At 37.0% G+C, this 22,384-nt stretch overlaps 1 protein-coding gene across 5 annotated transcripts in view; it reads left to right on the forward strand.

Annotated features, from left to right (window-relative positions):
- HOOK3 (hook microtubule tethering protein 3) overlaps positions 1-22,384 on the forward strand; it is an 83,212-nt gene that overhangs the window by 28,263 nt on the left and 32,565 nt on the right. For 4 of the 5 annotated variants that reach the window (XM_064642054.1, XM_064642051.1, XM_064642053.1 and 1 more), the window contains exons 4-11: positions 3,617-3,667; positions 6,352-6,484; positions 8,206-8,273; positions 15,296-15,358; positions 16,782-16,865; positions 17,916-18,079; positions 20,202-20,342; positions 21,860-22,061. In XM_064642054.1, coding sequence (XP_064498124.1) covers positions 3,617-3,667; positions 6,352-6,484; positions 8,206-8,273; positions 15,296-15,358; positions 16,782-16,865; positions 17,916-18,079; positions 20,202-20,342; positions 21,860-22,061 — 906 coding nt within the window. Of the gene's footprint in view, positions 1-1,321; positions 1,417-3,616; positions 3,668-6,351; positions 6,485-8,205; positions 8,274-15,295; positions 15,359-16,781; positions 16,866-17,915; positions 18,080-20,201; positions 20,343-21,859; positions 22,062-22,384 lie in introns of all 5 variants that reach the window. The other variant, XM_064642055.1, reaches the window with a different exon arrangement.

Genomic DNA, 22,384 nt, shown 5'->3' on the forward strand with positions numbered 1-22,384 from the left:
TACTGAAAGCTGTGTGCTGAGTATGTAGTACTATACTATAGCCAGATGGCTACTACCTGAGAGGGTTGTGATAATTGAACATGGAGAACACTCACACAGCTCTGCTGTGGATATTAGTGAAATTTAAGTGTCCAAAGAAGGATTGAGAACATGCAGGTTGCCTTTGTGGATGCAATAGCTCCCGCCCTTTGTAAAAGGAGGTTGGGGAAATAAAACAGAAAGGGCAGATGGAAAAAGAGATTGAAAATGGAGATTTGTCTAGAAACACCTAATGGTCCATCTGTTGTGAGCTGCAACAGCTTTTGAGCATAGTTGTGACTTTTTTTTACCCCAGGAAGTTTCATGTGTTTTCCAACAGAGGTATGGATGCAGGGAATGGATGTTAAAAGGGATTGGGAGGGTAATGTATGTGCTTTGAATGGAAAAGGAGGAAGTCACATTGCTGATGCAAGCAAACAGCCATCCCATGTAGTCATGGGCTGATGTCCAAAGGATAATATGGCACTTAATAGTCATGGTTGATATTTGAAATTCTATCTGTTGTGTTCTGTCATTACATAATTTAATGGTCTTCATTAACTAGAGTTAGGTTTTCCCCATGTGCTTAAGAAAGAGAAAAATAATTCTGAGCAACCATCACCTGCTGTGATTTAGATTTCTGATCTAATTGGTTGTCTTTTACACTTTCTCAGGCTGTTCATTTTCATTCAGCTGCTTACAGTCTGCCTTCCTTGTGCTATGACCTCAGAAATGTTAGTGGAGCTGCTGAGTTGAATCTCAAAGTACAAAACATTGGTGATAGTTTCTCTGTGATGATTCTCTGCTGGTGGCAGTAGAACCATCTAAGTATATTCACTGCAAATGAGTTAAAAAACAAAAAGCTGAGAGCCCTCTGAGTAATGCTGAAATGTTGTTAAGTTTAAGTCAGTCTATAAAGAAGCTGCTTTACCCTCACAGTTGACTGAGTGCGTGCCAGATATAAAGATGGTACAGTTAATTCTTGAAAGCAAGTTACTAATACTGTTGGTTGACAGTGGAATAAAACAGGATTGCAAAGTCAAGATTTCTTTTTGATTTTGTTTGTTGTTCTCTTTTTCCAAGGATTCTGCCCTATGTGCTAGTTTTTGTGACAGATTTTGATCAATATTGGTTTTGTTCCAGTATCTCAACTCTAAGCTTTATGAAGGTTATATAGATGAAGATGACTCTTTGTGTTTAAGAGCTTTTACTTAAAAAATGCTTACAAGGAAAGGGGAAATGAAGTATTTCATAGGTGGATACTTTCCTTTTTGTTTCTCATTTTTTTGGGATTATGTTCAAGTTCAAGGTTCCTCACAATGTTCTCATCGGTAAACTGGACTTAAATTCTGCAACATGGCCTTTGCGTTTCTGTGGCTCTTTCTGCAGCAGACTCAGGTAAATTACAAACTGGAAGATTTTAATGAATCAAGTTCGAAAATTATGTTCCAATCAGCGCAGTATTCTTTGTGGTGATTTGACATAAAAATAAAATTTCTTTAAATTCTTAAATCTGTTGCAGACTTTGGTTATGATTGTGCATCGCATTTGAGTGGTGGTGGTGGTTGCTTTTGGGCAGATAGCTAAGAGATAGTTGTAGCTCTTACAGAAATATGCTGGGTAGTGCAGAAAAAGTGTATGTTCCAGAGTAGAAGGTGTAAACTAATTATTATGCTGTTATGGGAGGGACAGTAAATGTTATTATATACTTACTATAAAGTAGCATCTCCAGTTCTCATTCTAGGTTGTCAGGGTATTTGATGTGTCGCTTTTCAAGTCCAAATGAGTTTTTGTTTCTTGCGTCACTTAAAATTCAGTGATTTTTGAAGACAAAAATGTTCTTACATCTTAATAAGGGATCAGTTTCTGGTGCTTCTTTCCAAAGGGGAGTGGATTAATAGGAGTAAGGTAATCAGATGTTATCACTGTGGATCTCATGGCAAAAATCTTTTAGTGTGTGTATGTAGTCTGTTCCTTTCTTGAGTTTGGATTTTGCTTTCATCACCTCGTTTTGTCTGTTGACTGTGTTGAAGTGTTGAGTTTGTCCCTGGATTTCAGTATCATGTTTCCTAACAGTGCTTCATCATATCGTTTGAAAGGTAAATGACTTCTGTCAGTGGACAGAATCTCCTAATTGAGTATTTCTGGAATGCAATCAAGAGTCTAAAAGTTATTGTGGGCTTCAAAGACAGTTGGAACTTGAGAGGTTTTGCTCTCCCTTCATTATAGTTTCAGTTTGCTGCTGTGGCTACTGCAGTCAGCAACAGACCTTTGTGAGTCCTATTTCAATCACTTTCATTCTCTGCAGATCCTGTTTAGACTTCATGGAGTCATAGGATCATTTAGGCCAGAAAAGATCCTTAAGATCATAGAATCAAACCATAAACCCAACCCTACCAAGGCCACCAATAAGCCATGTCCCAGCACACCATATCTATGCATCTCATTCACACCTCTTTGCACACCCCAGGGATGGTGACTCAGTCGCTTCCCTGGGCAGCCTATTCCGATGCTTGATAACTCTTTTTGGTGAAAATATGCTTTCTAATACCCAATCTATACCTGCCCTAGCACAACTTGACAAACTCCCTAGATACAACATCCTTTCAAGTAGCTGCAGAAGGTGATAAAGTCACCCCTAAGCTTCCTTTTCTCCAAGCTAAACAACCCCAGCTCCCTCAACTGCTCCTCCATCCCAGGAAACAGTGCACTGCTACTATTATCTGAATTCTTTGCCTAAATACTTGGCCATGAATTGGTGGTAATCTGTTGAAGTTACTTTCAGTAAAGTAACTTTCAGCTTTTTTTTGGTCTAAATTTCACCTACGAGACCCACTGGGCATTTTTATAATTCTAAACACACCCTTTATTCTCAGAGGCGTGATGCAAATGGGTTTTTGGAAAGGGTGCAGTATTCAGTACTAGGGAAATGTGGCATAGATTCTGTACAGCAGGAGACACTTAACTGGTGCCGTTGGTTATGCAAGTGAACAGAAGCTACCTTTGTATAGCAGTGAAGTCATCACTGAGAAATGTGAATTTTGCCTTGATACTGTAAGACAGACATTCAATTGTAAGAACTGAGAGGGGGGTGGGGAGGGAATGACAAGAATAAAAATGAAAGAACTAAGAGAAATAATTATTGAGAAAGATAACAATTTAAATTTACATTGGTTGGATATAAAGGAGAATATTGAGCAATAGCTGGTTTTGGTTTGGAAGAAGAGGTTTACCTCTGCAGAGAGTGGATTACTAGGATACTTCAAGAGAAGAAAGGAGGAAAAGAATGCTTCAACTTCTGGATACAAAGATAATCCTAAGATAAACAAGTACTCAAAAAAAATTTGTGCTTTAAAATTTGATCTAAAGCCTATCCAAGACAGTGTGATCTTTTTCATAAATAGAAATGGGTTCTTTCAATTAATAAAGATTTGTGATCCTGTCTGGAAGTCTGATCATAAGAGACTATTGCATAAATTTCATGATTATGTAATTATATGCTTCTTTTGTGTGATTCCTCTGTGATTACTTACTTTAAGATCATTTCTCTGTAATTTATTTCCTGTATTTATTGTATTTCCTCCTTCTTGTCAAATAGGTAAGCAACCTGAAGAAAATTTTGAAAGGAATATTGGATTACAATCATGAGGTAAGAATGGTTTTAAATAATCTACATCTACATACCTTTATAGTTACATATTTTAGTTAACCGGTTGAATATAAATTGTATTCTACAAGTGAAGTATTGATGTTGTCTTGGCATAGATAGTGATTCATGGCCTGTTCTCCAGTCTTAGCCTTCTCTAAAACTTCTCACCTGTTTTATTGACTACTCAGAGGTCCCAGGGAAGCCTGTTGTGCAAATTCTGCCATACAAACATTAGATGGCCTTACCGAGTATGTTCTGGTCATGGACTTCAACAGCACCTGTGTTTGATTTTTTTTTTTCCCCTCCTCCTCTGCAGTTAAAGTCTGCCTTTTCCCTTATTTTTCTCATAAGGAGAGAGAGTAAAGCGTTTCTTGCCTCTCCCCACATTAAGATTTTATATGAAATATTTTAATTCTGGAATATTGGAGTCACCTCGTGGCATTTTCTCTTATTCTGAGCAAACTCAGAAATTAACCTTTACAGAGGAGTCAGAATACACTATTTTTTCCAGTGGTGAATCTTCAGCTGAAATATGCTTTCAGTTTCAGTGATGTTTTGAGGCAAATTGATCTGTACAGGCTGCAGCACAAAATCTATGCTTGTCTCAAAATATTAGCTTCTCATAAATACTTCAGAGATTAAGTTATTTGTTAATAAACTGAAGTCTTTCAGAAAAAAAGTTTGACTTGTGAACCATTCAGCAAATGGTTAGATGTCCATGTTGAAATAAATGTTGAAAATCAGTGGTTAGGTAAGCTGGTCATAACTGGAAATATTAAAAAGAAACATTGGGTTTTTGTTATGGAAAATTAATATTATTAAGACAAAGTGATGCAAGCTTCTTTTTGACTGGTTAGTATATATGATGATTAAGTCTCTGGTGTGAAAACTTTACTACTAGGCAAGTTCTGAGCTGTTTCAAGCTGACTAACTGCTGCAAAGGTAATGCACATTTATAAGTCTGACTGGATTTTGGTTTAGTTTCTTTTTTTTTTCTGCTGAGGGAGGCGATGCTGGTGGTGATAGTTGAGATGATGGATTCTACTATGAATCCTGCTTATGTTTTCCTCAATCTGATTCCTTCTCCTAGAGCCACCTTGTACTAAAACATAGGTGTGATTGCATGTGGATTTTACCTGATGTAGCTAAAAGACTTTGAAAAATGTATATGCTAACATTTTCCCTTCTCCACAATTCAGAAATTTGTGTTGTGTTCAGGAAGACAGTCTTTCAATAGCTATGTTACATTGCTGTCTTTATCAATTATACTATGGAAGAACAAGAAGCCAAAGTTAACTATTTATAGCTCGCATGCTTTGTTATGCCCCACTAATCTTGCTGCAGAATTCTACTCCTCTGGAACTGAAATTTTTAAAATTTTTTTGGTAAAGATATTTACTTAGTTTTTAAAGGTATTTTGTAACATTTTGAAAAAGGGTTAAATGCTCTTTTTCATCTCAAAATAGTTACTGCAAAGTCTATCCTCCATTTTCGTATTTCTTTCAGGTTTGTTTTTTTTTTCCAACAGGAATGAATCTGGGTCCTTTAAAGTATACAGATATTTTTAGCAGTGTTGAAACTAATTCTTTGAGAAAACTGTTTAAAAAATTCCACAACACAAAAAGCACCAAACACAACAAGAAAAACTCAACCACAACATTCCCACAAAACTCAGCTCTAGAAACTTCTGAGTGCCTTGTTTTCTTTGTGGTCTTCATATACATTACATACTTTTTCTAAATACCTTTACCTAGTTTCTTGTTTTCTCAAGTATTGCACATAAAGGGCAAGCAGCAAACGACTGATTCCCTCTATAGTCATTGTTTCCTTATTACACCCTGTTTAAGAAGTTAGTTTCTTTTTATCTGCAATTAATGTGTCATAGATGTGTTTTAATTCCAAATTTCATATTCATATTTTCAGGCCTCTCTTCAATAAAGAGCAATTTAGCAGAATTGTTTAATTCCATCTGCTGACAATCATTAATGTAGTCTTAATGATAAATCAGATAACACTATTGTGAGTCACATGGGCTTTTGTTTTGTTGGGTTTTTTCTTTCTTTCTGCATGTGGGCTGTTTAATTACATATCATTGTACTACTAACTGAGATTATCTTCCATGGAACATCTCTCTTAGCTGTGAGACTTGCAAGTTATCCTTAAATTTGCTAGAAGTGCAAGGCTTAGTGATCTGAGTTTTTTGCTTATATTTTTCACCTGTCAGTGTTAGACATATGTATTGTATAGGTGAAATATTTAATTTCTTGGCTTTATAGTAGTAAGAAATGTCAGATTTGTGTATAATATTTTATGCTACATGAGGTGGTTTTAGGTGTTGGGTTTTTTTAATTGAGTGCTTTAAAAAAAATCAATTATCTGTGTGGTGGCCTGCTTTTGTTACCTTCTTATCTGAAGAAAAAAAATCTTGCCAAGTGTGTAACTCGTAGTTGCTTATGAGTTGATGCTCATAAGTGTCGTGTTGGTCATGTTTGTCTTCTCCTAAATATTATTTGTGTCAAATAGTATGATTTAATATTTGGATGTTAGGCGATATACTTAGTTTTAAAGGTGTATTTAAAGTAAGAGAGAACTGCTCTTGTTGATTATGAATCATCGTTGTACAAAATGTGTGTGTATGTACATGTGCAGTGATACAGCCATGTAATTACTGGGTCTTTACACAGATTCTGGGGCAACAGATAAATGACTTCACCCTTCCTGATGTTAACCTAATTGGAGAGCATGCTGATGCTGCAGAGCTTGGGAGAATGCTTCAGCTTATTTTGGGATGCGCTGTGAATTGTGAACAGAAGCAAGGTAATAAATTTTCAAAGCATGTTTTCTTGCTTGCTATGTAAATACTTAGAGGAAAAACTCTGTTTCCCGTGTTTCTGTCAGAGACAAATGTAGGGTTTTTTTCAGTGAGGACATGATTTTGTCCTACGGGTAGTAACTGTCGTTTTGTTAAAAGCTTCCTTAGTTTTGGAGACTCACACTGTGGAATTGATTTTGCTTCCAACATACATATTTTCAATTTGGCTTTGCTGAGCTGAAAAATCACTCTACAAAGGAAAATTCTCAGGCCTACCTTTTAACCATTTATGAGGTAGATTGCGATAGTTAAGAATGGACATATGTGATTGTTGCATTATTCCGTGTGACTCCTGATTTTAGGAATGCATTCCAGTCATTACCTTAACTACACGGGTGAAGGCTTTGCCTGAAGATGTGTCTGGTGTGATCTAGGATGCTGTAGTTTCTGAGAGCAACTGCAAACATTCATTCTAAACACTTAAAACACAAAACATAGTCATATGAATAGAAAATACATGTTTGGGAAAATAAGACTATTTCTACTGTGTTTACGTTACAGTTGCACCAAATATATGTCTCTTCTGATTTAACTCAATCTGGTTTTGGTGGCAGCCAGGGTTTAAGACCTTTTGTCTTCCTCTTGCTTGATTCATCTTAACTCTTACTGCTAGTTTCCCCTTTCAGTTTTCTCAGGTGACTAAATCACTTTAGTTTCTCCTTCTAAAATTACTTTTGTTCTCTTAAACAGGAGATGGTCTGGCTATCTTATTAATTAAAGTAGAGGAAATATTATTCCATGAGTATATAAATAACTGGTTTATTAACCCTCCTGTCCTCTCTATTTTCTGTAAAATTATCTTCCTTCCTTTGGGTGACTATTTATCACCCTCAGGTGGGAAGTATATCTTATTCTTGTCTGTCCTTTACTCTCTCAGTTTGGACATTAAAAATGTACATGTTTGAAATATCAGAACAGTTTAGTTTTGTACTTGGAGTGAGATTTGGCATGAGCTAATTAACCAGTTAGAGGTGACTTTTCCCCAATATCTTTCCCTTAGGCACATCATTAAAAGAATACAGGTCATGTGTAAAGGAGATCATATCTATCTGGAAACTGCATTGTACTGGGCAAGTCATTAACTCCTTGACTTAGTCTAAATGTCAGAATTTGCCCTTCTGACCACTGTATTGTTTCTCAAAATATCTCATGTGTAACTCACATCTATACATACATAGCTGAGGAGTGAAAAAGTGGAGGGGGACTTAATTTGTGGGGTAACACAGGAATAAGAACAGAAAGCAAGAATGGATGTGAAAATGCTTTGAAATGAGAATGCTGTAGGAAGGCAGGACATTCTTGTTAAACTTATGGAAAAGTACAACGTTTGCATGGATTGTGTACCTGAAGAGCCTGAATAGTTTGGGAACAAATGGAGAAAAGGAGTGAAAGTAGTTATAACAGAACTGTGAGGTGCCAGAAGGAAAAGATAATTATGTACTTTTTTGGTTGTTGTAGAGTTCAAATAAGCTGGATTTATGTCTGATCAGACTTCTGATAAAATCCTGTTGAGTTTGTTGTGGTGGGACTTGACTGGTGATTATGCATTTCAGTGTCATCCATGGCACCTACTCATTTTGTAGGACAGATGCAGCTTCTGATCTTCTGTTCTCTGACTTGAATTTTAACCGTGACATTTCAGAATGCCCTTTTTTTTTTTTTTCAGAGTACATCCAGACCATAATGATGATGGAAGAATCAGTTCAACATGTTGTCATGACAGCCATTCAGGAGGTATGCTGGGGTGCCCGCAGTGTATGAAAGTTCTGCCTTTCAGTATTTTACAACAATATACTTTTTTCCTACTTTGGAAAAACTTAGTTGGAAGTAAAGAAAATAAGGGGTGTAGATTTTGCCTTTTTACAGGGAAAAATATCTTATTTTTTCCTTAGAAAAATCTTGCTTTATGTCAAGGAACTCTGGTTGAACGTCCCACTTTTCTTTAAATCTAGAAGACTGGAACTTCTAGATATTTTTGATATTGGGTTCCCTTTCCTTTACCTTTCCCACCCTGTGAATCCTAAAATACACTGGACTGATTTTATATGGGTAACCAAATACTGTAGAATTTCATCAAAATTTGTACCTTGAAATTGCAAAACTTCATGGGCTGCTAATTTTTTTAAATTTTGTTGACAAGTGAAAAGGAAGAGAATTAGAGAGCAGAGTATTCTTCTGTCAGCTGTAGTGTTATGATACAAAATGATGATATGTAACCATAAATAATATGAATATATAGGAATAGTATAATAGGCTGCTATGTTTTTACAAGTTAGTGAGTATACTCCAGTGCATTTTGTTAGTTGTTTGTTGTACTCCAGTGCATTTGTGGTTGAAACCTCAGTGTTAGCCACTATAGCCCTGAACCCCCCATGTGACTTCTTAGGAGCCCAAAATGCCCAGAAGTGAAATGCCTATCAGTCTTCATAGATGGAGGTTTACTGTGGGGCAGGCCACTAAGGAAAGCTGGAAACCACTGGTAATCCCATTTCTTTTGAACCTGAACAAGAGAAATTAAATTCCACATTAGGCTCTAGAGCAATTTCACTTCTCTGGAATGTCTGAATGTAGAAAGAGGTGTCAGTAAGCCTACAGGGGACCCTGTCCCCTGTCATCACTTCAACCATGCAGTCATACATTCAGTTGTCTGTGTGTGGAGTGCTGTCTACAACCATGCAGAGTAGACTTTTGAAATGAGCATTGAAAGAATTGTTACACTCAATCATCTTCCAGTTGGTGCTGCCAAGCACCAGTTTGCTGGAGTTTTGGGATATTTTACTTTTGTCTATTTTTTGTAACTGTAATACAGCGTTTTGGTGAAGCTTTCTAATGCTTTTTATTAAATCCAAATTTCAGCATCACTGTATTCTGCACTGCCTTGAAATAGAAAACCTTATTTTATCCTTCCTCTTTCTGTTAAAAATCTCCTATTTACTTTTTCTAAAAGCCTTCTTCATTTGGTATAATAGCCAGATTTGAAGCAGCCCACAGTTTTCAGCATTTTTGATGAGTAAACTTTGAAGTTTTTTAGTGTTTGTGCCCTTTCTCTGAGCCGGTGAGTAGAAGTACGGGAGAAATCACTGGGTCTGTTTTTCTGGAACAGATTTTTGAAACTCACTGAATCAAAAAGCTTACCATTCAGATACTGGCACAGTTCTGAGTGATTTTAATGCTACTTTAATACTTTCCAAGCTGCTTAGAAATCCAAGGCATTTCAGGACCAAATAAGGAGGATCTCAGGTGCTCAATGAAGAGGTGAGAAAGCGTCTCAGACTTTGATACACTTTGAGAGCAGGACCTCCCTCCACTGCTTTTTAATGGGCTTGGAGTCTGGAGAAGTTCAGGGTCCACTGAAAGCTGGCAAAGATTATCCAAATTTTCAAGAAGAGAAAGAAGACAGACATTGGCCATTGCAGGCCTGTCTCACGTCAGTGCTTGGTAAAATTGTGGAGAAGGTTATTCTGGGAGTTAGGTCATAGCCAGCACAGATTCACATGGGGTGAAACTTCACTGGATTTAAGGAGGATTTTCTATTTCTTGGGCTCACAGCAGCTCTCAGAATTAAAGTGACTTGGAACAAGCAATATGTAGGAGACACCAAAATAAGATGCCTAGGAAAGTAGGTATATGTACGTGTTTGAAAAGTTACTGTACATCACCTTGTCCAAATGTTCCAAAGTATTTGACATTGGAGGTACTCTTTCTTTAATATTAGGTATGTCAGAAGACCTCTCTAAGCTTTACTGATGTATTATGAAATTTATTTTTGTTTCAGTCGAGCACATATAAATTTTTTTTGATGCTTCTTTGGTTTTCATAAATCATCTTACTCAGGAAAGTATATCATGAGGCACAGTAGAACAAGTTTTATCTAGTTTTTTTGCATGTAGAAGGTAATTTTTTCAGTGGAAGAAGCAGCATATTATGTTCTAAATTTTAGTTGATTATTTTATTTTTTAATAACTTGTGACTCTTCAACATTTCCTTTCTTCACTTATTTAAATGTTTAAAATATGCCTTGTGCTCCATAAGGTTTTATAAATTTAACAGTGCTTGTTTTTAACAAATAACAGTGTTATTTTGTTCAGTGTAGTCAAATTGATCTGGTGTGTTGCCACCACCTAGATTCTTAGATACTAATCTTCACGTATACATATCTAAAGACAAGCTGTGCGCAAGATAGAGGATTTCCTGTATTAATATGCATAATATTACAGTTATTTTTAATTTCATGGGGTTTAAATTTTTTAAAGGCCAAAAATCTTTCCTTACGGAAATTATTTTGGCCATTGTGTGTTTTTCTTTCTTTTCCTTTCCTTGACATCTTTTGGAAATTCTTCTGCCACTTTCCCAAGTCTTTTTCTTGAACAGCAAAGTTCAGTATTTATGAAGACGGTAGCTGAGGCAAATAATCTACTTACCTTTGCTGTTTAAAACATCTCTAAACTTGATCACTTAGCAGGTGTCTGTGCAGGTCAAGTTGAGAGTCAGAACAATACTAGAGGTAGTGTCAAAACTTGCCTGGGGTGAATAGGAAAAGGAACTTACTGTCTGGGTTAATACTGACTGTGTTACTTCCACTGTTTGGTTTTGTGGGTTTTTCCCCTGCTGTATTTTGTCTTGACTGTTTAAAGCTTTATCTTGTGTGAAGTAAAAGTGGTTTTTTAATAGTTAGGAAATAATACAAAACTATTTTGTTGCGTCTGTCAACAGATAGACTGGAGGATAGACTGAATACCAACTGGAGGAAGAAAGTCCACCTGCTTTAAAGGATACACAGTGTCATACATAGCCTTGACTCTTTAAAACAAACATAAAGATGTTTCAAAAAAGAAAACCTGAGTACAGAAGCTAGATTTTTGTCATTGTTTCTGTGGACACTTAAGTGAGCTTGTAAAATATTATCATTACAGAAGAAGCATTTCAGATAAAGCAAGTGTTTTGGACTGTTAAAATCATCAACTGAATGGTTCAGCTGCATTTGCAAAATCACATATAGGGGAAAAAAAAGCTTTCGTAATTCAGGTTATTCATGCATGCAGATTTTGTGATAGTTTTACCCATTCCCTAATCTTTATGTATCCATGACAACACAACTTGTTCACATTTCCCAAGAAAAGCAATTAAAATGTGAAGGTTTTAATAATATAGGATTAGCAGACCTTCAAGTGTTATGTGAGATATCATACCAAAGCTGTGAGCATGAAGAGGTACAGATGTAAAGGATTAACATGGAATGACAACTGCTGCTCATAAAACTACACAAATAATTATAAGTATTATCATGTTGTCCAGGTTATTGCACCATTTGTAATCCAGACTGACCTTTTTATGCAAAATAAACCGGAAAAAGAAAAAGACAGTAAATGCTAGTGCATTTCACTGTCAGAAGCTCTTAAGCAGGGTTTTCCTTCTCATGTAGACACCTACTGCAATTGCTTGATTTTGCTGGCACTTCTTTTTTTCCCCTTTTTATAATTTCTGCATATCATCCTCCATTAAAGTTACAGGTGAAAATAAGTAATAATACTATACTTAAGCTAAATGGTGAGCTTGGAACTGAAGGCCAGTTCCAGTGCTGCAGAATCTTGAAGGCAGACCTTTATTCCTCCTGTAGTCTGCTCCAGAAGAAAACTAAAGCTGTAAGGGGAGACTGAGGAGGCCACTTCCTTCTGCTTTTTATTCTCTTAACTTATTTGAAATACAAATGAAATGAAGTTTGCCCCTGTAAACTCAAAAGTCTTGGCATTGACCCATACCTCTCAATTCCACATGTTCTAATATCACACTTGCAGGCTGCATGTGAAGCTCTGAAAGTACAGCAGTATTTAATTAAGTTTTTCTGAATATGAGCTTTAAGTAAAGGAGATATATAGCAGACCCAGTAAGTAAATTTGATTTAAAAATTAGCATCAACCTACTAGTATCATCAGATTAGCAATAAATAATGCATGTGCCATTGAGCAGATAACTGATTATACAAGCAATTATTTGGAGCTCTAAATTTCAGTAATATCAGAGAATGCTGATTGACCAGAAACACAGTGAAGAATGGAGGAAACTAGGCAAGCCTCTTACCTTGTATTTTTCAGGTGGATGGAAGGTTGTAGTGTGTGCTTTGAGTTGACAAACATATCTGTATGGAATCCTAAGACACAGCATTCAGTAAAACTTTTCTTGAACTTTTCAGAAAATCTGACTGAAGAGAGAGAAGTTTGGATAGGTGGGTGGAGTTGTGCTCTGTTGGCTGTGCTATTTAGGGTAAAGTGTTTTCTATTAAGTGGGGAGAAACTGTGTGGAGGCAATCCAGAAGCAGAGTGTGGTCAAGACATTTTGTTGCATAAACCATTGTCCCAGTGTATGGGGAGATGTGTAGGGGAAAGATGGATGCACTCCTTTACCCTGATACCTTTTCATCCCACTCCTTAACTTCAATTTATTATTAACTGTTGATCAGAAGTTGGATTCCTGTGTCAGTTGTGAGTTATCTGTCAGTATCCTTCCTAAATTTGTCTGGTTGTGCGACTTACTGGACACAAAACAATCCCTTAGATTTCATCTTTAGCATTCCCCCCATAGCACAGGCCATCAGATTGCAAGGTGCTTCCTGTTGCATTGAGTCAGTCATCTGCACGTGTGTCTATGGCTCTCACCCTCAGTGCCTCATGCATGCTTTCCATGACATTCCTAACGCACCCCATGGAGTTAAATTCACAAGTGCTGTGTAACGTTCAGGGTACACCCAGACCACGTATCTCCACTGCCTAATCCTGCTCCAGATAATGTCCTCTTTTCTGGACATTTCTGCTTAAGGGCTCTCCAGAACATCGTGTTTGGCGAGAGATGACAAAACTCACTGAAGAAAACAGGGATTATATTAGTGGCCTTGGCCTGCTTCCTGTACGGGAGTTCACGGGAGCAGTGACACCACAGTGGCCTCTAGTGGGTTGTGCGGTCACTTCTATTCCTTTTTGCTGTAAGCCTTGTGGAGGTCCGTTGAGCTTGTTTTCTGAAGAGGAAGTTGTGCTCGGGCCAGAAAGGGGGGGCTGCTGTTAGGGGCGTGTTGTTGCACACCCCTGCAGGCTGAGCGGGACCCGCCAGCTGGAAAGTGCTGGCTTGGCGGGCAGAACTTACTTGTGTGCTTGTGAACACGCGTGTCCAGTGTTTGCAAACAGTTTTGGGATATGAAACAGGGAAGAGGAGTTCAGTATTTGGTTAATAGGGGATATCCCTTTAGTCATCTGGAAAAGCGTTTTAACAGTAGCTGGTGAAACGCAGTAATTGAAACATGTAAGACTTGTCACAGAGCAGGGAGGGATTGGAAGTTTTTGTTTAAATGATAATAATCTTAGATTAGGGCCTTACATTATAGACAAGTTTGTAATGCCACTATATATGGTAACGAAGAAGACGTGACTTCATTTTTCCAGGGACAGCTCTGAGGCTAGGGAGTTTCTAATTATTGTTACAGGGACTCTGGGCTTCATGCAATGCTTCATCTTGGAGTGGTTTTGTCGTTGTAAACATGTAGACAAAATGGAAGAAATTTGACAAACATTGTCATGGTCTGAGGAGGACTGTTGAGGACAGATAGAAGCATTAGTTATGCAGGTAAATCCCAATTAAGGATATGGGAAAAGGGAGAGAGATGTAAGTGTATAAATATTTAAATGATGTAAATGTTAAACAGAGATTTTTCACTTGTACACAGTGGTATAAACAGAAAGGATTGAGAACAAACGAAGATTCTGTGCCATGTATTCCAAAAACTTTGTCAAGGAAAAGTAATGCGAAAGCACTGTTTTCTGGAAGGAATAAATGAAGCCCTGTCTCTGGAGAGAGTAACCAGGCTGGACTAGAGGTCTTAGGGAAAAAATCTAGTCCTGACTTTGGTTAGGACGGGGCTTTTTTGATTGGAACATCCATGAATTGTGTCATTGGAGAGCTCTTAAAACTTATGAGCTCTTTCTCTTTTTTTTAATAAGCTCATCAGTCAATTTTATAGGACTTGATTTGGGGTTTTGTGCAGAGGGTTTGATAGTGGTTTGGGGTTTTTTGTTGTTTTGTTTTAGGTTTTTTGGGGTTTGTTTTTTTGTTTTGTTTTTTTTTTTTTTTTGTTTTTTTTTTTTAAAAACATATTCTAAATATTACAAAACCACCTTCAGGTATTCCTGCAATAAAATAGGTTAGTACACAATGAATGGTAATATTCATTTCAGGAGTGTACTCTACAGAGTTTCTCTTTAAATTTGAAAATTACAGACAACTCCAGAGCAGAATTTTGTTCATCTTTGTTTTGCACTATTAGCTGATGATATGTCCCAAACTTTAGTGAAGTAAATAAATGCATATGAACTTCCAGGTAATTGGAGCATGAAAGCCACTAGCAGAGAACAATTAAAAGAAGATCTTGCATGGTGTGTTGATATCTACCATCATTCCAATGCCACTTCAGTAAAATATTTAGCAGGGTGTACTGTAGACTTCATCATAGATGAAGAATGTGCATTGTCAGAAAAAAAAGAGATGATGTAAGGGGGTTTTTTTACCACTCTAAATATTATAAGTTATGAAGATTATTTTTTTTCTGGTTTTGTTTCTGAAGATATCTTATATAAAAATGAAGTTAAAAACTTTCAAATTAAGTCAGGTTAAAACTCCCAAAAGTAAAAACAAGCTTGGTGTTTCGTTGAAACTTAGGTTTTAATATGAAAGTAAATCCTTGTTTTTTCTAATCCAGTGTAATCTAATTGCAGTTGATGAGTAAAGAGTCTCCAGTCTCTGTTGGAAATGATGCTTACGTTGACCTTGATCGGCAGGTATCTAAGACCAAATGTTTCTTTTCCTTCCATCATAGCACATCAGTGGCCAGTGCTTTTTCTGTATTAAGAACTCTGTCTTTTTTTTTTTCTTTAATCATTAAAGTGTTTTGTGGGAAAGTCAAATGAGGAGTGGAAAACTAAATTTCAGTAGTAAATTTCAGAGTCCTTTAGGTTTATAGATTGAGTTTACTCCTATTCTGTGTTTAAGGGAAAAAAAAAAAAGTTGATTTGGAAAACCAGTCTAGCTGTATGACATAATAAAGCAAACTGCAGATTGGTACAAATCTTTAGGTATTGGGAAAGGATAAAAAATGTGTAGTATTTGAATAAAACTTTTTATGTGTGTGAATAAAACTTTCCTGACTCCCAAAGTCAGTTAAAAAAGAAAGGCAAATCAAAACAAACACACGCATATTTGGGGTCCTGGAACCGGTCCAGTACATAAGAGAAGTTTTGAAATATAACCCTTCCCTGTCTGATATATTTAAAAGATATGCAAAACCAATTGGTTTTACTAACTTAACTTCATGCTAACCCTATCCTGCTTCCTCAGTTTTTTTTCTAATTGAGAAGTATCGTACAGTGGTTTTCCCTGTGTTCCTCCATCATACTTTTTCTGCAGAAATATGTAAATGCTGGCAGATTAAATTAAGTTCTATATGTAAACAGGCCCTGAGAAATAAACTTGCACATACCAGATATGATGATACTATTTGAGAAAGCCCATTTAAACTTCATCATATATAATAGCACATCTATATCTATGTCTATATACATAACATGCACACACCTATAGCTATGTTTATGTTAACTGCATTAATCTGTAAACTGACAAGATACATATTTTTGAATATTGAGCCCTTGAAGGGAAATACCTGAATATTTACCACTGCTTACAAGATTCAGTGCCCTTTTTCAGAAGGGTAGGCTTCTCTGTCACCACGTTAGTTGTATCCCTGTTGTGCACTAGGAGTAGCTCCCTTTACTAGAGAGATTTTACCCTAATTGTCCATTCCCCATATTCCGCCTTCCAGTCCTTTCAAAACTAGATTGAAAATTGAAATTATACACTCTTTGATTCTGTAAAGAAAAGTGGTATTGACAATTTTTTTCAGTGTAGAGATTTGATGAGTTCTTCAGACCTGAGTTCAAGTGTTTTTGGCTCAATTCATAGAGCAGATGTGATAATTCTAATATAAGAGCAAATATTACTTTTGGGTACTTTTACTTTTTACTAATACACAAACTAAACAGTAATCACACCTGCTTCTTTTTTTCTTTATAAGAGTGGAATTGCCTGAGCTTTTCAAAAATTTAATACATTACCTAACTGTGAAAATTTTACAGTCATGTAGTTCAGAATATTTTTAATTGGATCACAGAGACTGATGACAGTGTTAATGTTTATTGTTTATGCTAGCTGAAGAAAACTACAGAAGAATTAAATGAAGCACTGGCAACAAAAGAAGAAATTGCCCAGAGATGTCACGAGTTAGATATGCAGGTAAGTTTGCTATAGTGTCTATATTGATTTTCAAGTGGGGAAAAAGATGTGTTAACTTTTAGGCAGCTGAAAATAAGCAGTATAGTGTGGAAAACAATTTTTAAACGGGAGATGAAAATGGCACAGTAGTTATTTTGCTTCACTTGTGCTAGCAGAATGAATGTCATTGTTTTCTTATCTTGATGCAAAGTTGCCAGTATGAAGATGACTCACACTGATGAAACTTTTTTTCATTCTGGTAGGAAGGGTTTGAGCTGTGTGGTAAAACTGTTGCGGTAGAGCACTAATACAGGTTCTGCTGCTGTAACAGTTTCAGTTCAGCGTTAAATACCAGTAGGAAGTTACTGCAGACTATCAGCTGTGCATGGGTTTTGACTAAGTTTTTGACTTTAAGTCAGTCATACCTCATCTGGAAGATACGAGGAGTGTGAGGAGGAAGCCCTGAAAGGCATTGCCATTGTAACCCTGTTTTGGAGTATAATTCAGGCTTTTTGCCAGACAGTTCGGTAACCGTTGGAATTAATGAAGCTGATCTGTGTGCTCATGGTTAATATGTGAACCCATGTTTCAGCTGTTGTTTGAGTTGGAGCACTCTGAGTTCTTCACGCCACTGCCTGTTTCCACAGCGTTGGTGGAAACTGAGTCATCTTTGGAACTGTGTTCCTCTTTTGGACCTGCTTGCAGTTAGCCCTTACTGTGGAGAGCTAGTTTTATTTGTTTGCTGGGAGAGTATGCAGACTTAATTATGATGAAGTTATCTTCTGTCATAACGAAGACTTTTTCTTTCAATGCCAGTGCAAAATATGTTAAAGAATAGTTACGTATTCTGTGTGGTAAATCTGCCCCTAATGTTGCAGTATGTTGGTTACATCTCTTAGCAATTGAATGCCTATTAAATGATACGGTATATTCCTGTGAAATGTGATTATTATTGTCATCAGTGTGTTTCTGTTTGTGGGTTGTGTTGATATTTTATTATGTGCACAAAAAAGTATTTCTCTCTGAAGCTGGATGGGTCAGTTATTCTAGTCCATGCTTTTATTACAACAGGTTGCAGCCCTCCAAGAGGAGAAGAGCAGCCTGCTTGCTGAGAACCAGATTTTGATGGAACGCTTAAATCAGTCTGATTCTATTGAAGATCCCAACAGCCCTGCAGGTCGTAGGCACCTGCAGCTGCAGACACAACTAGAACAGCTCCAAGAGGAAACATTCAGGTAGAAAAGCTACGCTTGATTAGATTGTTTGTAGCTGGCAACATATGTGACTTAGATACTTCTGGTTCTGCTGGCAATGATGAATGAGTATAATGGGTGACATAACCACAGTAGTACAGTTTTTACAGTGTCGTACACATTATGATTTACCTCTTTACAAGCTCTAGCATAACAAAATGCATCGGCTTAATGCTGAAATGCTGTATACATGTCACTCTCTACTCTGTGAGTTATTTTGAATTGTTTGCATGCAGTCATTTCACCCATGTTTTTCAAAATCAGTGAGAATTAAAAATAGCATGCTTTCCTTTACTCAAATTATTCTGATTGCATTTTTAAGGTGTAGAAATTTGTAGACTAAGGTCTGGTACAGGCAGTTCTACAGGTGGCGTTATTACATAGCAAAGTATGTCCTTCTCTGAACTTGAAAACAGATTGTTTCATATCTGAAACATGGAGATTATCCACATGTGATCTCTGCACTTCATTTGCATTTCCTCACCCTGTGGAAATACAATCCTTCTGTAAATCTCCTTCCTGGTTCTTTTGAGAGTTGCTTCCAGGCTCTGTGTGCCTTTTCTGCTGAAGAAAGCTGGTTCACTTCACTTTTTCATCCTCTTTGCCATACTTTCTCTCTCTTTCTTGAGTGAAACCATGGTATTTCTTTACACTGCCAGTTTTTATTTTGCTATCCTCTTCCAATTGCCCTTTTCTAATTCTTGTGATAAGTGCCATGTAACTTTCCTTTTTTGCCTGTTTTGCCATTTTTCCACTTCCTCTTATACTAAACCTCCTTCCTGGTTATTCTGACATACCCTCTCCTATCCATCCGTTTCTTGAAAAACGTTCAGTATTTCTCTTTCACAGCAGCTAATGCCTGGATTTCTTCATTCTATACATCTACCATGCAAAGGAATAATGTGGTGATAGTATCCCCTTTTATCTCTTCTGATTCATCTCCATGCTCTGGAATGATTTCTCCTCGAGTCTGTTATCAGTTACTGTTTGAACAGATTTTTCTCCCCATATTCGATATTTCCACTGCCTGTTACTCTAATTTCAGGTTCTGAAGGTCATTCCAAACCTTTTTCACATGTGAGACTCATTCCTGGTCTCCTTTATCTCCCTCCCCTGCCTTCATAGCATGTGATTTCTACTGGCAATTTGTACATGTTCCTTCCAGCTCTACCTGATCAAGCGGGACATATGTACAGCTGAATTGATGTCCAGTGTGGTACAACTGTTTTTCTCCAGTCTTGACTCTTTGTCCTTTGACACTTCTAGTCTGTCACGATCCAAATGTTTGTTGTTTGTGGTTTAAATGACTTAAAGACTTTCTCTTGTCTCCATTCTTGTAGACTCTTTTTGGATAAAATCCTTTTTTTGCCCCTCATGCCCGTATCTCCCTTTCTGGATTGTTCATGTTTTAGTTTCAGATCAAAGTCGCCGTAGGACTTCCGTGTTCCAGATTGTGTCCTTTTCCATTCATTCAAAATACTTTGACAAAGTTACTATTACTTGTTCCCTTTTTTCACTGACAGGTCATTGGAGCTTTGCCTATGTGTGCTGTATGCAAGCAGTTTACTCCAGCAACTTTGGTCTGAGTTCTTTACTTTTTAACTAAAAACCTGGTTCTTCAGGTGTGCTGGACATGCACAGGCTCTTTATGAGTAAATAAATAAAACGACTTTGTTGAGAGCTCTATGGCATTTATAACATCTGACAATCAGGTCAATATTGTTGAAGGTGTATAGGAGTTGGACAACTGAACAAAATCTTACGATAAATGTATCATGTTCAAACTCTGTATGTTCCAAGATGAAAAAAGGTGAAAATTTCTGCTTGAGCTTCCTTTGTGAAAAACTACTATTGCAGAAGAAACCTGAGGATTGTCTTTATGAGAACATACATTACCTTTTGATTTTCCAAGTAGAAAGACTGATATCAGATTGGGAGCATCAAAAAAGTCAATCTGCTTCTACATTTTGAATAAACACATTGGGCTGTACTCCTTCACTGCAACAGAAGGCCATTTCATGTGTTTTTAGAGGGGATGATGATGAAGAAAGGTAAGTGTAACTCAAGATGGAAAGTTATTTTCTGTTTTTCTTCATTTTTACAGATTAGAAGCTGCCAAAGATGACTATCGAATACGCTGTGAAGAACTTGAAAAGGAAATTGCAGAATTGAGACAACAAACAGAAGAGCTTACTACACTGGCAGAGGAGGCTCAGTCTTTGAAGGATGAGATAGATGTACTCAGGTAAATTCTGTTCCATTAATCCTTTTTTAACTATTAACTTTTAATTTGTGTATTTAATCTACATTATCTTTTGTTTAAATAATTTAAATATTAAATATAAATGCTTTCTCAATGCCAAGGTTCTTCTGGATCCTCCAGTTTAATTCTGCTTAAGTAAAATAGTTGTTTATTGTGTACCTTGATCACTAGCTATGAGTAGACTTAGCAGTTCTACGCAATCTTATGGTTATTACAGGGCACTTGGTGATCTCTTGAGTATTTGCTACTCACCTTCATCATGACTTGGGCATCTGTTCTCGTCAGGAAACTATGCCCTTTCCTAGGTTTGCATTGTTTGGACTTTGGGTGTGCTTTTGGTTCATCAAATAATGCTAATATGAACACCTGTTGCTCTCACTGTTGTCATGATTTGATGATGCTAGGGGTTTGTAGGGTGGGACAGCCACTTTTGCTGTGGAACATAATCCTTCAGTATTGGTGCCTTGCTGCAATGAGTTATTCAGAACAGTTACCCATTCTCTCTCCCAAGGCTTTGTTTTAATATTGCCGTTTCTAATTCACCAGCAGCTTTCTATCAAAGCTTTCTGTCTTTATCCCCTCTGTCAGTAATATAAGGAATGAACCCATCAGGCTGCATAATTTCATAAACTGTGTGGGTGGCATAGGTTCAAAGAGTAATTCCTTGTTGCGAGAGAGAGGCTCTGCACTTCACTGGGGATCATAGAGATTTGGCTTGCCTCAGCGTCTCATAAACTGGCCCATCAATTCTGTGGGAGATTCCCTGGATTTCATAGGAAGTTGAGTCTATAAATGATTTGGTTCAAAAATGAAACCGAGGCCAGTGCTAGTGGTAGAGGGGTGGGTGGTTGTTGGGGTGTGGGCAGTTGCTGTCCTGGCAGTGCAGTGGATATATTAAAAAAACTCTGAGAAGTTGTGAACAGAGCCTGGTGTTTCTTTTTTCTCTCTCTCTCTCTTTTTTTTTTTTTTTTTTTTTTTTTTTTTTTTTTTTTTTTTTTAAGAAGGAATCAAACTCCAAACAAATCAAACACAGTACTTCAGTTCTGTGTCACCAAGTGTGAGTTGCCCAGGAGATGGATCTTTATGATTTTATTCCTGGCTCTCATTAAAACAAATTGGAGGCCAGAAAGTTTTCTTCTTTACCCTTGTAAAATGCAGAACAGAAGATAATTTGGAATTGAAAGGAAATGAGTGGGAGTGAAGTTGTGTTAACTACTGGTTTAAGATTGGAAGCAGATAAGAAAGCTGTATTAGGAAGAGTGATGGTTTCTAAAGGACCTCTATCAGCAGTAGTTTGAGTTGACAAACAGTCATATGGGAGGAAAGCAAGTAATTTAAAAGTGAAAACATTAGTAATAAGAGAATATGATTGCTTTATTGTTCTCCTCATGATGTCTCAGAATGTCTTCTGCATTAAGGCAAAATAGTGAGGAAGCATTTAACTTTGTTAGTTTTATTCGTTTTCTGAGTTCAAATTCAATACAAATCTATCCCTTCAGGCATTCTTCTGATAAAGTAGCCAAGTTAGAAAGCCAGGTAGAGTCATACAAAAAGAAATTGGAAGATCTGGGTGATTTGCGGCGACAAGTGAAGCTTTTAGAAGAGAAGAATACAATGTACATGCAAAATACTGTGAGCCTGGAGGAAGAATTAAGGAAGGCCAACGCAGCACGCAGTCAGCTGGAAACATACAAGAGACAGGTGAGGACAAGCACCATCAGTGCAACAGTACTCCCTATTGTTCACCACTTTCTCTTCCTAATATGGTTAATACCTCAAAGTAAAAAAGAAACTATAAAAAACCATCTCCTTCTGTTTAGAAGATTTCCATGTTTTGTAGGTACTGCCTTTGTCCTCCTTTCCTGCAATTCTTGTCGTTATTACAGGTTTACGTTAGTTTGCCGATAAGCAGTATTTCTTACATTTAAAAAATCAACAGAAGTTAGGGGTTCTTTCCTAAATTATTCCCAATTCATATTCAATAGCAGGGCTTGAATTTGAGCCTCTTCTTTCAGAGAAAGTTA

Source organism: Pseudopipra pipra, chromosome Z (genome assembly GCF_036250125.1).
Source record: "Pseudopipra pipra isolate bDixPip1 chromosome Z, bDixPip1.hap1, whole genome shotgun sequence".
Taxonomy (NCBI): domain Eukaryota; kingdom Metazoa; phylum Chordata; class Aves; order Passeriformes; family Pipridae; genus Pseudopipra; species Pseudopipra pipra.